This window comes from Trichechus manatus, unplaced genomic scaffold (genome assembly GCF_000243295.1).
Source record: "Trichechus manatus latirostris isolate Lorelei unplaced genomic scaffold, TriManLat1.0 scaffold00088, whole genome shotgun sequence".
Lineage (NCBI taxonomy): Eukaryota > Metazoa > Chordata > Mammalia > Sirenia > Trichechidae > Trichechus > Trichechus manatus.
Genome location: NW_004444024.1, coordinates 1,579,500 through 1,594,171, shown reverse-complemented (window position 1 = coordinate 1,594,171; position 14,672 = coordinate 1,579,500). Strand labels below are relative to the sequence as shown.

General features: G+C 44.5%; 1 protein-coding gene across 1 annotated transcript in view; it reads left to right on the top strand.

The window, feature by feature from the left end:
• The window catches only part of ARAP1 (ArfGAP with RhoGAP domain, ankyrin repeat and PH domain 1), a 58,825-nt gene that overhangs the window by 6,068 nt on the left and 38,085 nt on the right, over positions 1-14,672 (top strand). The window contains exons 3-4 of the mRNA XM_023736534.1: positions 318-394; positions 5,714-6,266. Of these exons, the coding sequence (XP_023592302.1) occupies positions 5,758-6,266 (509 nt within the window). The 5' untranslated portion in view covers positions 318-394; positions 5,714-5,757. The remainder of the gene's footprint in view (positions 1-317; positions 395-5,713; positions 6,267-14,672) is intronic.

Below are 14,672 nucleotides of genomic sequence, written 5' to 3'. Positions count from 1 at the left end.
CTACCTCTGGTCTAACCTCCATCCCCAGCAGAAGGCCTACCTCTGGTCTAACCTCCATCACCAGCAGAAGGCCTACCTCTGGTCTAACCTCCATCACCAGCGTCCTTTAGGTTCCCTGAATTCTTCCCTCTTCTTCTGTTTCTTCCTCCACGCTCTTTCCTCATTTCTCTCTGCCTTCTTCCTCTTCTTTTCTTTTCCCCATCTTTCACCCCCTTTCCCTCTTTCTTCTTCTTCCTTCTCACCTCTTCTGCCATCCTTGCTGCTCAGTACCCTAGTGGCCTTACCTCATAGGTTTTCTCCCTTTCCTGTCCTTGCAGCTTCTGCCTCAGGCCATGATGGGGTGCGGTTCTGAGTAGCTGCTGCCTCTAGGAGGACCTCGTTGGCAGCCCAGCTGGTGAGTCAGGGTGCAGTGGTGGGAGCTCGGCCGGGTGTGGGAAGAGGATGGCTCCATGGAGGCTGAGCCCTGAGGTCCCATTTTCCATTTTGAAAACTGAGGTTGGGAGGCAGAGGGTGAGGCCCAGAGATCTTGCAGAGCCTCCAGGAAGACTTCAGAGGGGTGGGAGAAGACAAGAACTACACACTGAGGAGGAGGGTGTCTCTGTCACTGTCTGCTTATTGATTCCCCTTCTTGCCTGTGAATTTTAAGTCTTTTTCCCAGTCTGTATTCATCATTATCACATTATCTTTTTTTTTTTAAATTATCGTAAAATATGTATATCACAAAATTTGCCATTTTAACCACTTTTAAGTGTATAGTTCAGTAACACTAATTATATGCACCCTGTTATGCGAACATTACTATCTATTTCTGAAAGTTTTTTTATCATCCTATCATGTTATCTTTTTTTTTTAAATTGTGGTAAATATATATGTAACAAAACACTTGCCATTTCAGCATTCTTCACATGTACAATTTAGTGGCATTAATTATATTTATCATGTTGTTCAACCGTCATCATTATCCATTTCCAGATTTTTCCATCACCCTTAACAGAAGCTCAACACTATCACATTAGCTTTTAAATTTTATTTATTTTTTTAAAATGGTACAAAACTAAAAAGATACACAAGGGTATAGTGGAAGGTAACTTTCCCTCCCTTTTCTGTCCTCCTAGCTGCCCAGTTCCGCTCCCCAGAGGCAGCCAGTTTTTCATGTATCTGTCCAGACATATTCTTTGTAAACATGTGTGGGTATACCAGTACTAGTTACTGTTGAGTTGATTCCGACTCATGGCGACCCCATATGTGTCAGAGTAGAACTGTGCTGCATGAGGTTTTCAAGGCTGTGACCTTTTGGAAGCAGATTGCCAGGCATTTCTTCTGAGGTACCTCTAGGTGGGTTTAAACCACCAACCTTTTGGTTAGTAGTTGAGCACTTAACCGTTTGCACCACCCAGGGACTCTTGTGTGGGTATGTATATGTGTATTTTTTCTTTAATCCAGATGTTTGCATATTATAACACTGTTCTGTGCCTTGCTTTTTCATTTGACAATTAATCCTTAATAGAATTTTATGTGAACGTTAGAATCTACCTGTCAAAAAATTCCAGTTGGTATTTTTAGTTGGGATTGCGTTAAATTCTAGCTTAACCCTGGAAAAGTTGACATCTTTATCACATTAAACCATCTTCTCCAAGAACATGAAATGCATTTCTCTTTTCTTATGTCTTCCCTTGGGTCCCTCAGTAGCCTTTTTTTTTAATTTACAGAATTCAGAATGTAGGACACAAAGATATACAGTGAAAAGTCTCCCGCCTACCCAGAGGTTGATTTCCAGGAAGCTGATGGAGCTCGAGCTCCAGGGCTCCTTCCAGGACCCAAGGAGGGCCCAGGCAGTGTGTGCATCTGGCTGTGTGTTTTTGTAATTTTTACTAAAGTAAGATATTTTTGGATTCTTCTTCTTAAAGAAGGGATCCAAATTGTGTAAGCTTCCAGAAAAAAAACCTACTTGCTGTTGAGCAACTCTGACTCATGGCGACCCCATGTGTGTCATAGTAGAGTTGTGCTCCATAAAACCAGAAGAACCCAAACCTGTTGCCATCTAATTGATTCCGACTCATAGTGACCCTATAGGACAGAGTAGAACTGCTCTGTAGGGTTTCCAAGGAGCAGCTGGTAGATTCGAACTGCCGACCTTTTGGTTAGCGCTGAACTGTTAACCCCTGGCACCACCACAGCTCCTGTGCTTCATAGGGTTTTCTTTCTTTTTTTAGAAAAATAATTTATTTATTTTTTTTGTTATTGAAAATCCATAGGGTTTTCAATGGCTGATTTTTTTGAAAGTAGATTCCCAGGCCTTTCTTCTGAGATGCCTCTGGGTGCACTTGAACTTCCAGCCTTCTGGTTAGCTTCAGGCTCCATAACATCTGGATCTGCCTCCGGTACCCTCAGCCTCTCAGCTCCCCTCCTCAGAGGCAACCTTTGCGTATTGTTCCAGAGATATTTTGTGCATTTACAAGTAGATACATATAGATCTTTCCTCTCCCTCTGTTTTTTTTTTTCTCTCCCATAAAAGGCAGAATGCTATACATACTATTCTACACTTTTCTTTACTCAACAATATATCTTAGATGTTATCCCTTATCAAGACATTAGGAGTTTCCTCATTTTTTTTTTTTTAATGGCTGCTCAATATTCTATTGTATGACTGCACCATAATTTAGTTAACCATTCCCCAACTGATGGACATTTTGGTTACTTCCAGACTTTTGTTATTATACGCAGTGCTGCAGTAGATAACCTTCTATACAGGTCATTTCACATGAATGCTGTACCACTGCAGGATAAATGCCTAAGGGTGGCTGGGTCAAAGGGCAGAAGCACTTGGGTTTTGTGGTTGGTTTTGTTTTTGTTTTGTGATTTAGGAGGTTGCACGCATTACAGAGTAGAACGGCCCCATAGGGTTTCCTTGGCCTGTAATTTTTATGGAAGCAGATTGCCAGGCCTGTTTCTTCCACAGTGCCGCTGGGTGGGTTCAAACTGGCAACCTTTTGGTTACCAGCTGAGTGTAAACTGTTTGCATCACCCAGGGACCTTGGACTTAGGGTTTTGATAGTGCTTGTGGCATTGCCCTTTCTTGAGGCACTTTCACCCATGTGTAGGGCAATGCTGTTTTCCCACCCCACTACCCAGTGCTGTGTATTATCAGATGTTTTGTTCTTTGTCCATCTGATTGGTGGAAAGTGATGTTTCAGAATATTTTAAATTTGTATTTATCTTCGTGAAATTGAGTACTTTTTCATATGTCTAGGAGCCATTTATATTTTTCTTTCTGTGAATTTCTTTTTTCAGATTCTTTGCCCATTTTTCTATTATAGTATTGATTAGTTTCTTATTTTTAAGTGCTTTGCATGTTTTAGTAAAATTAGCCCTTTGGAATATGAGTGCCAGGTATCCCTTACTTGGTCATTTATCTTTTGGCTTTGCTTATGGTGCTTTTTACCATACAGGAATGCTTGGTTATTATGTAGTTGAATATTTCAGTCTTTATTTCATAGCTTCTGGGGTTCAGTTATTTTCAAAAGGCTTTCACCTCTCCGAGGTGATTTTTAAAAAATCCTTTTATGGATTTTATATTGCAATCTTTAACCCATCTGGAATTTATCCTAGTATACGGTGTGAGGGTTTGACTCCATCAAGAGGCTCCTTGGAAGAATGGGCTAGCAATCTGCTTCTAAAAATCAGCCATTGAAAACCCTATGGAGCACAGTTCTGGCACACACGGGGTTGCCATGAGTTAGCAATGACTAGTTTAGGTATGAGGTAGAGATCCAACTTTGTTTTTTTTCTAGATTGTGTCACAGCTGTGCCAACCACTTAATAACCCATCTTTTCCCCCACTGCTTTGAGATGCTACCTTTATTGTATACTAAATTCTCATATATATTTTGGTCTGTTTTTGAACTTTCTATTCTTTTCAGTTGATTTGTCTGTTCAAGTGTTGCTACCGTATACTGTTTAAATTATTGTAGCTTTATGATATGTTTTAGTGTGTGGTGAGACTGATTCCCACCCTTTATCCTCCCCCTCCTGCTTCCAGGATTTTTCCTGGCTCTTCTGGCTTGTTTATTTTTCCACATGAACTTTAAAATCAGCTTGTCTAGCTTCAAAAAAAATGTTTGTGTGTATATTTAGTGGGATGGTATGTATTTATAGAATAGTATGGGGGGATTAACATTTTTATGATGTCTTCTATCCAAGAACATGCTATCTCTTCTTTTTGCTTCTTAGTAACACTTCAGTTTTCTTCTTCTGGATGTTGCACATCTCTTACTAAGTTTATTCTTGGTATTTATATTTTACGATGCTATTTACAATGGAATCTTTTCTTCCTGGTTACTACCTGATTATTGTTTATAAATATTGATTTCTGTCATATTAATATTGAACTAAACTATCTTACTAAATTCTTTATTGCTACCTGGTTATTGCTTATAAGTATTGGTTTCTGTTATATTAATTTTGAATCCAACTACTCAATAAATTATTTTATAATTTATAATAGTTTTTCAGTTGATTTTCTTGGGCTTTCCAGTTTAAAACTCCTATTATTGGCAACTAATGGATTTTTTATCTCTTTCTCCCCAGTATTTATTCCTCTTTATTTTGGCTATCTAGAACTTTCGAACAATGCGAAATAATAATAGTGGTGAAATGGTCATCCTTGTCTTACTCCTGACTTTAAAGGGAAATTTTCTATTGTTTTTCCATTAAGCAAGATGCTGGTTTTGGTTTAAGGAAGTATCACTCTATTATTTTAGTAAGTTTGTGTGTGTGTGTTAAATAAGCTGGATATTAAAGTGCCTTTTTAGGATCTGGAGAGGATCATATGATTTTTCTCCTTTGATCTGCAAATAAGGAGTCCGGGTGGCATAGTGGTTAAGCACTATGGAGCAGTTCTGCTCTGTCCTGTAGGGTCGCTATGAGTCAGAATTGACTCAGTGGTAGTAGGTTTGGTTTTTGGTTTTTGATCTGTTAATCACCTTCTCTTTGTGTCATCTCCTGACTCCCGCCAGGTTAGGAACTCTTAGTTAACAGAGTTGGAGCCTGAGTCCTCATTGTCCACACAGGCTATTCTGAGTGGATAACCGAATGACCTTTCCTATACATTGACTCCCTGGCCCCACTTGTTGATGGAAGGGGTCACTCACAGGGTCAGGACGCCACAGGCTGCGTGATGCTGGGTTGACTCACCTCCTGGAGCATTCTGCTTCCTCCACAGGCATGGAGGTGGGACAAGGCTCAGCCCCCAGATTGGGCATGTAGAGGGGCCAGCAGTGGTGCCTGTCAATCCCACACATATTCCCTCAGGCCCTGGGCCTGGTTTTCAGCTGGGAACTGGGGCTTCAGCAGGAATTGGGCCCTGACTTGGACTTTGCAGGGGGCATTTGGGGCTGCCGACATAGCACCAGTCATGCCACGGTGGTCATGTGTCAACTCCCAGATGTCCTGGAGGGTTTCCTAGCAAAGGAGACACATGTGCTGGATGCCGTGAAGCCATAGGGGGGAGGGTGCAGGTTTCAGGCAAAGGGAACAACCTTTGTGCTCAGAGACCTGGCAGTAGCCGGCTGTGCCTGGCCCATGGGACATGAGGAAGGAAGCTCAAGGGCAGAACTTGATCCTGTGGCATGGCAGAGTCACAGAGGGATACAGATCTGGGGACCATGCCTGGGCAGCCATGCCTCTGACCTCGTGCCCCATCCGTTTATTGCAGATCTGGACAGAGCCCTACCAGCTGGATCTCTGCTGGCAGGAACAATGGCAGAGGCCGGAGATGGTGCACTGTCGGTGGCTGAGTGGCTGCGGGCGCTGCACCTAGAACAGTACAGTGGGCTGTTCGAGCAGCATGGACTATTGCGGGCCGCCGATTGCCACGGCCTCAGCGATGCTCGCTTGCTGGACATGGGCATGCTACTCCCTGGCCATCGTCGCCGCATCCTGGCTGGCCTGCTCCGCGCCCATGCGCCCCCAGCCCCTGCGCCTCGCACCACCCCACGGCCTGTGCCTATGAAACGCCACATCTTCCGCTCACCGCCTGAGCCCACCACTCCACCCGAACCACTGCCCACTGCTGGAGAGGATGAGGGGCTGCCCGCCGCCCCCCCAATCCCGCCCCGAAGGAGCTGCCTTCCACCTGCCTGCTTCTCCACCCCACCCGTAGCTGCCCCAGACCCTGTGCTGCCTCCACTGCCTGCCAAGCGGCTTTTGGCAGAGCTGAGCGTGCCGCCTGTGCCCCCTCGCACGGGATCCCCCCGCCTGCTGGTGAGGTGAGTAGATGCTGTCCAGTGTGGGAGGAACACAAGCAGAGGATCCTGATGGGTAAATGGGGAATTGTGGCCTTTCGCACTAGGTGAGAAAGGGACTTCAGGTGGAAGGAACAGCACGTGCAAAGCTCAGAGGTAGGAAGCCCTGTTGGGCACTCTGAGCAGATAGTGGGGCTGAACTGTTGGGGAAGTGCAGGTGAGGCTTGGGGAGGGGGCTGGCAGGACGTGTTATAAAGGCCAGGCTGGGGAGCCAGGAAGGTTTTAAGCAGAGTGATTGGATGAAATTCTGAGGGCTAAGAGGATGACTGGCTGCTGATGAGGGCTGATAAGTGGAGAGAGGGGAGGCTGGGAGACTAAGGAGAGGGCTGGGGTGCAGGGCCGGGTAAGAGGCCCCCCACTCAGGCTGTACTAACAAGACTGGAGAGAATTAGACAGATCGGAGCGAGATGTTGGCAATGGATTGGGTAGGGCTTGGGAATTCCTCGGCATGGATGGAGAGGAAGGGGAAGCTATGACAGCCTCCAGGTTTCCACCTTGGGTGGCTAGGTGGACAATGGTGCTGTCACTGAGATGGGACCCAGGGACAGAAGTGGGTTTGGAAGGAAGTCTGGAGTTCAGTGTGGGGCCTGGTTAGTGTGAGGTGCTGTGGGGAACCCAGGGTACATCCTGGAGTCAGGAGGCAGAGTGGAGGAAATGGGAAGCCTTGGATGGGTGAGCTTGCCAGGGAGCAGGACCTCCTAGGGTCCAGTGCTTGTGCTGTCTCAGACCCCAGCTCCACTTTCACACTGCTCCTGCAAATGCCACCAAGTCCTGGGAACACTTCTCAGGCCTCATCCTACTCATCCACTCTCCTCAGAACTGTTTTCTCCCCTCTTTGGCTCCTGGTACCCTTTGTTTTCTTGAGTTTCCTCCTACTTCTTTGGATGTTCCATTCCAATCTCCTTCACAGAGGTGCTCCTTTCCTACCATTTGCTGGGGTGCCCCACTGGAGGAAGCAGATCCAGCTGGGGTATGTATGCATTCAAGGATGTAATTTCCTAGAGCTGCTATAACAAATTACCACAAAATTGGTGGCTTAAAACGACAGAAAGTTATTCTCTCACAGTTCTGGAGGCCAGAAGTCTAAAATCAAGATGTTGGCAGGGCTCTACTCCTTCTGAAGGCTCTAGAATCTTTCCTCACCTCCTCTGGGGGCATTCCTTGGCTTATAGATGCATCACTCATCTCCGCCTCCATCCTAACTGTGTCTCTGATCTCTCTGTCCTTGCTCTTATGAGGACACCAATCACTGGACTTAAGGCCACCCTAAATCCAGGATAGAGTCCCTGGGTGGTGCAGATGGTTAACATACTCAGCTGCTAACCAAAAGGTTGGAGGCTCAAGTCTACCCAGAGGTGCCTCAGAAGAAAGGCCTGGCAATGGACTTCTGAGGAAAAAGCAGCCATTGAAAACCCTATGGGGCACAGGGCACAGTTCTACTCTGACATGTGTGGGGTGGCCATCAGTCAGAATTAACCTGATGGCATCTGGTACAGTAAAACTTGTGAAAGCCAGCACCTTTGTAAGGTGGAAGCCTGTCAGAGAAGGAAAACGCAGATATTTCTCACTAAAACAAGAGAGAGAAAAGTGGTAAGACTGCAACCTGTCGAAGGCAGAAAACTTGCGACACCCAGAAAAGCAAGGCAGTCCTGTCGAGTTCTGACTCTTACAGGTTTCACTGTATTTTTAAAATCCAGGATGATCTCATTTCAAGATCCTTAACTTAATTACATCTGTAAATACCCTATTTCCAAATAAGATCATAGTCACAGGTACCAGGGGTTAGGACTGGGACATAACTTTTTGGGGAACACAATTCAACCTGTCGCAAGGGGTGTCGTGGGGATTTATTGGAGAACTTGGGCTCAGTGAGGCTAATAATGTAGGAAGGCTTCTTGGAGGAGGAAGGAATGTGCAGAGAGGGGTCTCCATGTCTGTGTTATTGTTGAGCAATGTACTGGTGCTTTGTTTACATGATCTCATCTGATCCCTGCAGCGAATCTTCCAGGGGATTTGTGTCCTGTTTACAAGCAAGGAAACTGAGACTCAGAGAAAGGAGGGGGAGCATTGGCTGGATCAATGCCAAGTACATGCTTAGGGAGCTCCTGTGGGAAGTGTCTGGGAGATTTTCCACACCTAGAGAGTGGGCATTAAGTCAGGGGGCCTTAAAGGTCAAACCAGGACTGTGGTGGTTTTCTTTTTTCCCCAAGACCTTTTTTTAAAAATTTTATTTGTTTTTGAGACTATACACAGCAAAACACACACCTATTCAACCGTTTCTACATGAACAATTCAGTGACATTGATTACATTCTTTGAATTGTTCAGTCATTCTTACCCTCCTTTTCTGAGTTGTTCCTCCCCCATTAACTTAAACTCACTGCCCCCTAAGTTTCCTATGTAATCTTTCAAGTTGCCGTTGTCACTTTGATCCCATGTAGATACTTCTTAAAAGAGCACTGTGCTCAAGGGAGACTTTTTTTTACTAGTTAAGCTAAGCTATTGTTTGGTTTTATAAGAAGACTTCAGGGGATATTTTTGGGTTAAGTTTTAAAGATTATTAGGGCAATAGTTTCAGGGATTCATCCAGCTGCGTTGGCTCCAGAAAGTGTGGAGTCCATGAGAATTTTAGTTCTGTTCTGCATTTTCTCCCTTTTGATCAGAATTCTTCTATATAATCTTTGATCAAAATGTTCAGTAATGTTTCAGGGCTGTGGTGTTTCAGTTTGTTTAGTGGAAGCAAAGAAAGGGTTCCTGCCTTTTCTGAATTCACAAAGCTGAGGGTAGGCCCTAAGAGTCCTCCTAGGAGCCCAGATTGGCATTTCTTGGTACCATTGCGCCCTCTAGTGTCCACTCTCCTGCATGCAGGAGTAAGTTACATTTTCTTCAGTCCCACCACCGGAATGGGTTGTGTGTGTGTGTCTGTCTGTCTGTCTGTCTGTCTCTGGGAGGTCAGAGTGGATGAACTGTGGGAGAAGGCAGAGCCCTGTCCTTAGGAAGCTCACTTAGGCTGTGGAGACAAAGTCCCCAGTGGGGGTTAGAGGCCTGGATTCCTGGTTAAAACCAAATCCAAACCAGTTGCCATCGAGTTGATTCTGGCTTATGGCAACCTCATGAGTTTCACAGTAGAACTGCATGTGGAGTTTTCAATAGCTGTGACCTTTTGGAAGCAGATTGCCAGGGCTTTCTTCCAAGGTGCTTTTTGGTAGATTTGAACCACCAACCTTTCAGTTAGTAGCTGAGCACTTAATCATTTGTGCCACCCAGGGACTCTTGGATTCCTGCTTAGGAGGCAGGAAACCTGGGTCAGGCCTGTTTCCCCGTCAGGTCAGTGAATAGTGGGTGAGATGCCCTCCACGGCCCTCCTGGCATTAACACCCACATTGACTTGCTGGGAAGGATGAGAGACCTGTCTGCACTCCTGGGTCCCAGGGTATCGGTCCCCATTCTCAGTGCCTGAGTCTGAACCTCAGGCCACTTAACCAACCTCTGGGGGAGGTCAGGTCACCATGGTCAGGAGTGGACCTTGTAGCCAGAGGACCCAGAATTCATTCCATGCTGAGAAAATTTATAGAAAGTTATTTCCTGCAATTTGGGACTATCCTGTAGGTTAGAGTTGGGGATAGGCTGTCAGATCTGACCTTCTGTGTCCAGGGGTCTTTGACACTTAAAGTTGTGGGTGTCTGCAGTCCTAGCACCCTGGGCTCTCAAGGTGTACAAAATCTACAAAGAAAAACTCAGGACAGACGGAGCCTCATATACGTGTAACAGGTGAAGGCCTGTCTGACGGTGAAGCAGATGGGGGCCATGACTCCTTCTCATGACCTCAGGCTCCATGGTGCCTGCTAGAAGAGTGTTCATCCTGGCCTGCCTCTCCTCACCCTTGCAGGAGTCCCAACCCCAGCTTCTCTTGACACGGCCTCCCTGCCTCTGCTTGCGCCCCCTGGGGATGGGGGGCTTGTTTTCATACAAGACCATGTGGTGACCATGTGTGAGCATTTCTGTCTGGCTCCAGAACCATCACAGGCTCCCCAGTGGAATTTTGGGGCTGTCCGCCACGTGTGCATGTGTGTGCTTTCAGGGAAGTACCTCATCGTGAGGATATGCCTGGGCCCGTTTGTGTGTTTGCACCCATGTGTAGAGGTGTGCACCTGCATGTTTGTGCAAACTGTAAGGGTAGTAATGTGTCTGTATTTACACCTTCATGCAGGTTCTAAGGGTAGTATTGTGTGATCCTAATATGTCCAAGCATGAGGCAATTCATGAAGTTTCAGTGGTAACTTGAAGTGGGGTATGTGTGAGTTCATCGGGGTCTGTGTACTGGTGGGGTGAGGACTCCAACAGCGTGTACATCCGTGCGCTGTTGAGGGTGTGAATTGGCATGTGTGTTATTTGTGTACTGTCTGGTGTGAGCCAGTGTGTGTACATCTGTGTGGATGTGCTGTTGAGAGAGGGTGAGCCCACTAGAATGTCAGTGCCATTAGGGCTGGGATCTTGGTCCATTTTGTTTGCTGCTGAAACTTACAGCACTGGAAGAGTGCTAGGCACCTTGTAGGTGCTTAGAAGTGTTTGTTGTGTGAATGAATGGACAGCAACCTTCATGAGCTTATGTGGTTCCAGGGGCTGAGCTTGGGAGCGTGTGTGTATACGTGCACGTGTGCTGCCCACAGTGATCCAGCTCCACAGCTGCCCTCAGTATGCACTGGGTTACAGGGTTAAAGGGGCCTGAGCTCATCACCCCAAATTCCTTCCTTCCATCTCGCTACCCAACCCATGTCACCCCAGACCTCTTGGGAAGGGAGGGGCCTGCAGAGGAGGCAGATGGGAAGAATGAGGCTGGCCTGGGATGGGTCCAGGACACTCAGAACCAGGCTCACCATTCTGCCTAGCCTGGGAGGACCTTACTTCACCCCCCGAGTCTGCACCTCCTACCATTATTTAAGCCTGTAGGGAACTTGTGAGGAGACCAGAGATGCTGAGAAATCTGCCCACAGTCACCTAGCCCAGTAGAGGGGGAGCAGACATTCAGACCTCACCTCCTAGCCTCTGCCTGGCTTATTCAACTACAAGTATTATAGACATGAAGGTCCTGAAAGTTTGACTCCATCCACATCATTAAGGTCAACTCTACTTTGAGGAGGCAGCTCTTCATCTTATTTTGAGTGCCTTCCAACCTGAGGGGCTCATCTTCTGGCACTATAGCAGACAGTGTTTCACTGCTGTTCAAAAGATTTTCACTGGCCAGTTTTTTCAGAAGTAGACCGCCAGGTCCTTCTTCCTAGTCTGTCTTAGTCTGGAAGCTCCACTGAAACCTGTCCACCAACGGTGACCCTGCTGGTATTTGAAATACCAGTGCATCGCTTCCAGCATCACAGCAACACACAAGCCACCACAGTATGACAAACTGACAGACAAGTGGGGAAGAGCTGCCTTCTCAAACTAGAGTCAACCTTAACAATGTAGATGGAGTCAAGCTTTAGGGACCTTCATTTGCTGATGTGGCTGACTCAAAATGAGAAGAAACAACTGTAAACATCCATTAATAATTGGAACGTGGAATGTACAAAATATGAATCTAGGAAAATTGGAAGTTGTCAGAAATGAACACCTAAAGATTGATATCCTATATGAACATGTTTAGAGAATTATTATTTTTAGTTATGTACTATATTTCATCCAGTCTTAGACACATCCATTGTAAGATGCATCATTAGTTTATATACCACTAAGAAGCACTGCATCCAATTTAAACTGTAACACATGTTTTCTTATCACTTGGAACTTTAGTGTCTAGTAGAAGACTTCTTTTGTATTTAATTATATATTGATTGTTATATCTAATTCTTGTGCAAATATTAAAAGGAAAATATAAGTGAAATAAATTGGTTAAGATATTCTTTAAAAAAAAAAAAAGGATTGATATCCTAGACATAAGTGAGCTGAAATGGTATTGGCCATTTTGAATTGGATAGTCATATGGTCTGTTATGCTGGGAATGAGAAATTGAAGAGAAATGACATCTCATTCATTGTCAAAAAACAACATTTCAAGATCTATCCTGAAGTACGGTGCTGTCAGTGATAGGATAAAATCCATATGCCTACAAGGAAGATCAGTTAATACGACTATTGCTCAAATTTACGTACCAACCACTAATGCCAAGGATAAAGAAACTGAAGATTTTTACCAACTTCTGCAGTCTAAAATTGATCAAACATGCAGTCGAGATGCATTGGTAATTAATTACTGCTGATTAGAAGGAAAAAGTTGGAAACAAAGAAGGATCAGTAGTTGGAAAATATGGCCTTGGTGATAGAAACTACGCTGGAGATCACATGATAGAATTTTGCAAGACCAATGACTTGTTCATTGCAAATACCTTTTATTAACAACATAAACGGCGACTATACTCGTGGACCTCACCTGGTTGAATACACAGGAATCAAATCCACTACATCTGTGGAAAGAGTTGATGGAGAAGCTCAATATCATCAATCAGAACAAGGCCAGGGGCCGACTGCGAAACAGACTATCAATTGCACATATGCAAGTTCAAATTGAAGCTGAAGAAAGTTAGAACAGTCCATGAGAACCAAAATACAACCTTGAATATATCCCTCCTGAATTTAGAGACCATCTCAAGAATAGATTTGATGCATTGAACACTAATGAGCAAAGGCCGGACTAGTTGTGGGGTGACATCAAGGACATCATGCATGAGGAAAGCAAAAGGTCATTAAAAAGACAGGAAAGAAAGAAAAGACCAAAATGGATGTTGGAAGAGACTCTGAAACTTGCTCTTGAACGTAGAGCAGCTAAAGTGAATGGAAGAAATGAAGTAAAAGAGCTGAACAGAAGATTTCAAAGGGCAGCTTGAGGAGACAAAGTAAAGTATTATGATGAAATGTGCAAAGACCTGGAGTTAGAAAACCAAAAGGGAAGAATAGGCTTAGCATTTCTCAAGCTGAAAGAACTGAAGAAAAAATTCAAGCCTCGAGTTGCAATATTGAAGGATTCTACAGGGAAAATATTAAACAATACAGGACGCATCAAAAGAAGATGGAAGGAATATACAGGGTCACTGTACCAAAAAGAATTGGTTGATGTTCAGCCATTTCAGGAGGGAGCATATGATCAAGAACTGATGATGATGAAGGAAAAAGTCCAAACTGTACTGAAGGCATTGGCGAAAAACAAAGATTCCAGGAATTGGTGGAGTACCAATTGAGAAGTTTCAACAAACAGATGCGGTGATGGAGGTGCTCACTCGTTCATGCCAAGAAATTTGGAACACAGCTGCCTGGCCAGCTGACTGGAAGAGATTCATATTTGTGCCCATTCCAAGGAAAGGTGATCCAACAAAATGTGGAAATTATTGAACAATTATCATTAATATCACACACAAGTAGAATTTTGGCGAAGATCATTCAAAAGCGGTTGCAGCAGTACATCGACAGGGAACTGCCAGAAATTCAAGCTGGATTCAGAAGAGGATGTGGAATGAGGGATATCATTGTGATGTCAGATCGATCTTGGCTGAAAGCAGAGAATACTAGAAAGATGTTTACCTGTGTTTTATTGAGTATGCAAAGGCATTTGACTGGGTGGATCATAACAAATTATGGATAACATTGGGAAGAATGGGAATTCCAGAACACTTAATTGTGTTCATGACGAACCTGTGCATAGACCAAGAGGCAGTTGTTTGAACAGAACAAGAGGATACTGCGTAGTTTAAAATCAGGAAAGGTTTGCATCATGGTCGTATCCTTTTACCATACTTACTCAGTCTGTATGCTGAGCATATAATCCAAGAAGCTGGACTATGTAAAGAAGAATGTGGCATGGGATTAGAGGAAGACTCATTAACAACCTGTGATATGCAGATGACACAGCATGCTTGCTGAAAATGAAGAGGAGTTGAAGCACTTACTGATGAAGATCAAAGACAACAGCCTTCAGTATGAATTGCACCTCAGCATAAGGAAAACACAAATCCCCACAACTGGACCAATAAGCAACATATGATAAACAGAAGATTAAAGTTGTCAAGGATTTCATTTTACTTGGATCCACAATCAGTGTTCATGAAAGCAGCAATCCAGAAATCAAACAACACATCACATTGGGCAAATCTGCTGCAAAATACCTCTTTAAAATGTTAAAATTGCAAAGATGTCGCTTTGAGGATTAAGGTGTGCCTGACCCAAGCCATGGGTATTTTCATTCACCTCACGTGTGTGTGAAAGTGGACAGTGAGTAAGGAAGACCGAAGAAGAATTGATGCCTTTGAATTATGGTGTTGGCGGAGGATATCGAATATACCATAGACTGCCAGAAGAGTGAACAAATCTGTTTTGGAAGAAGTACA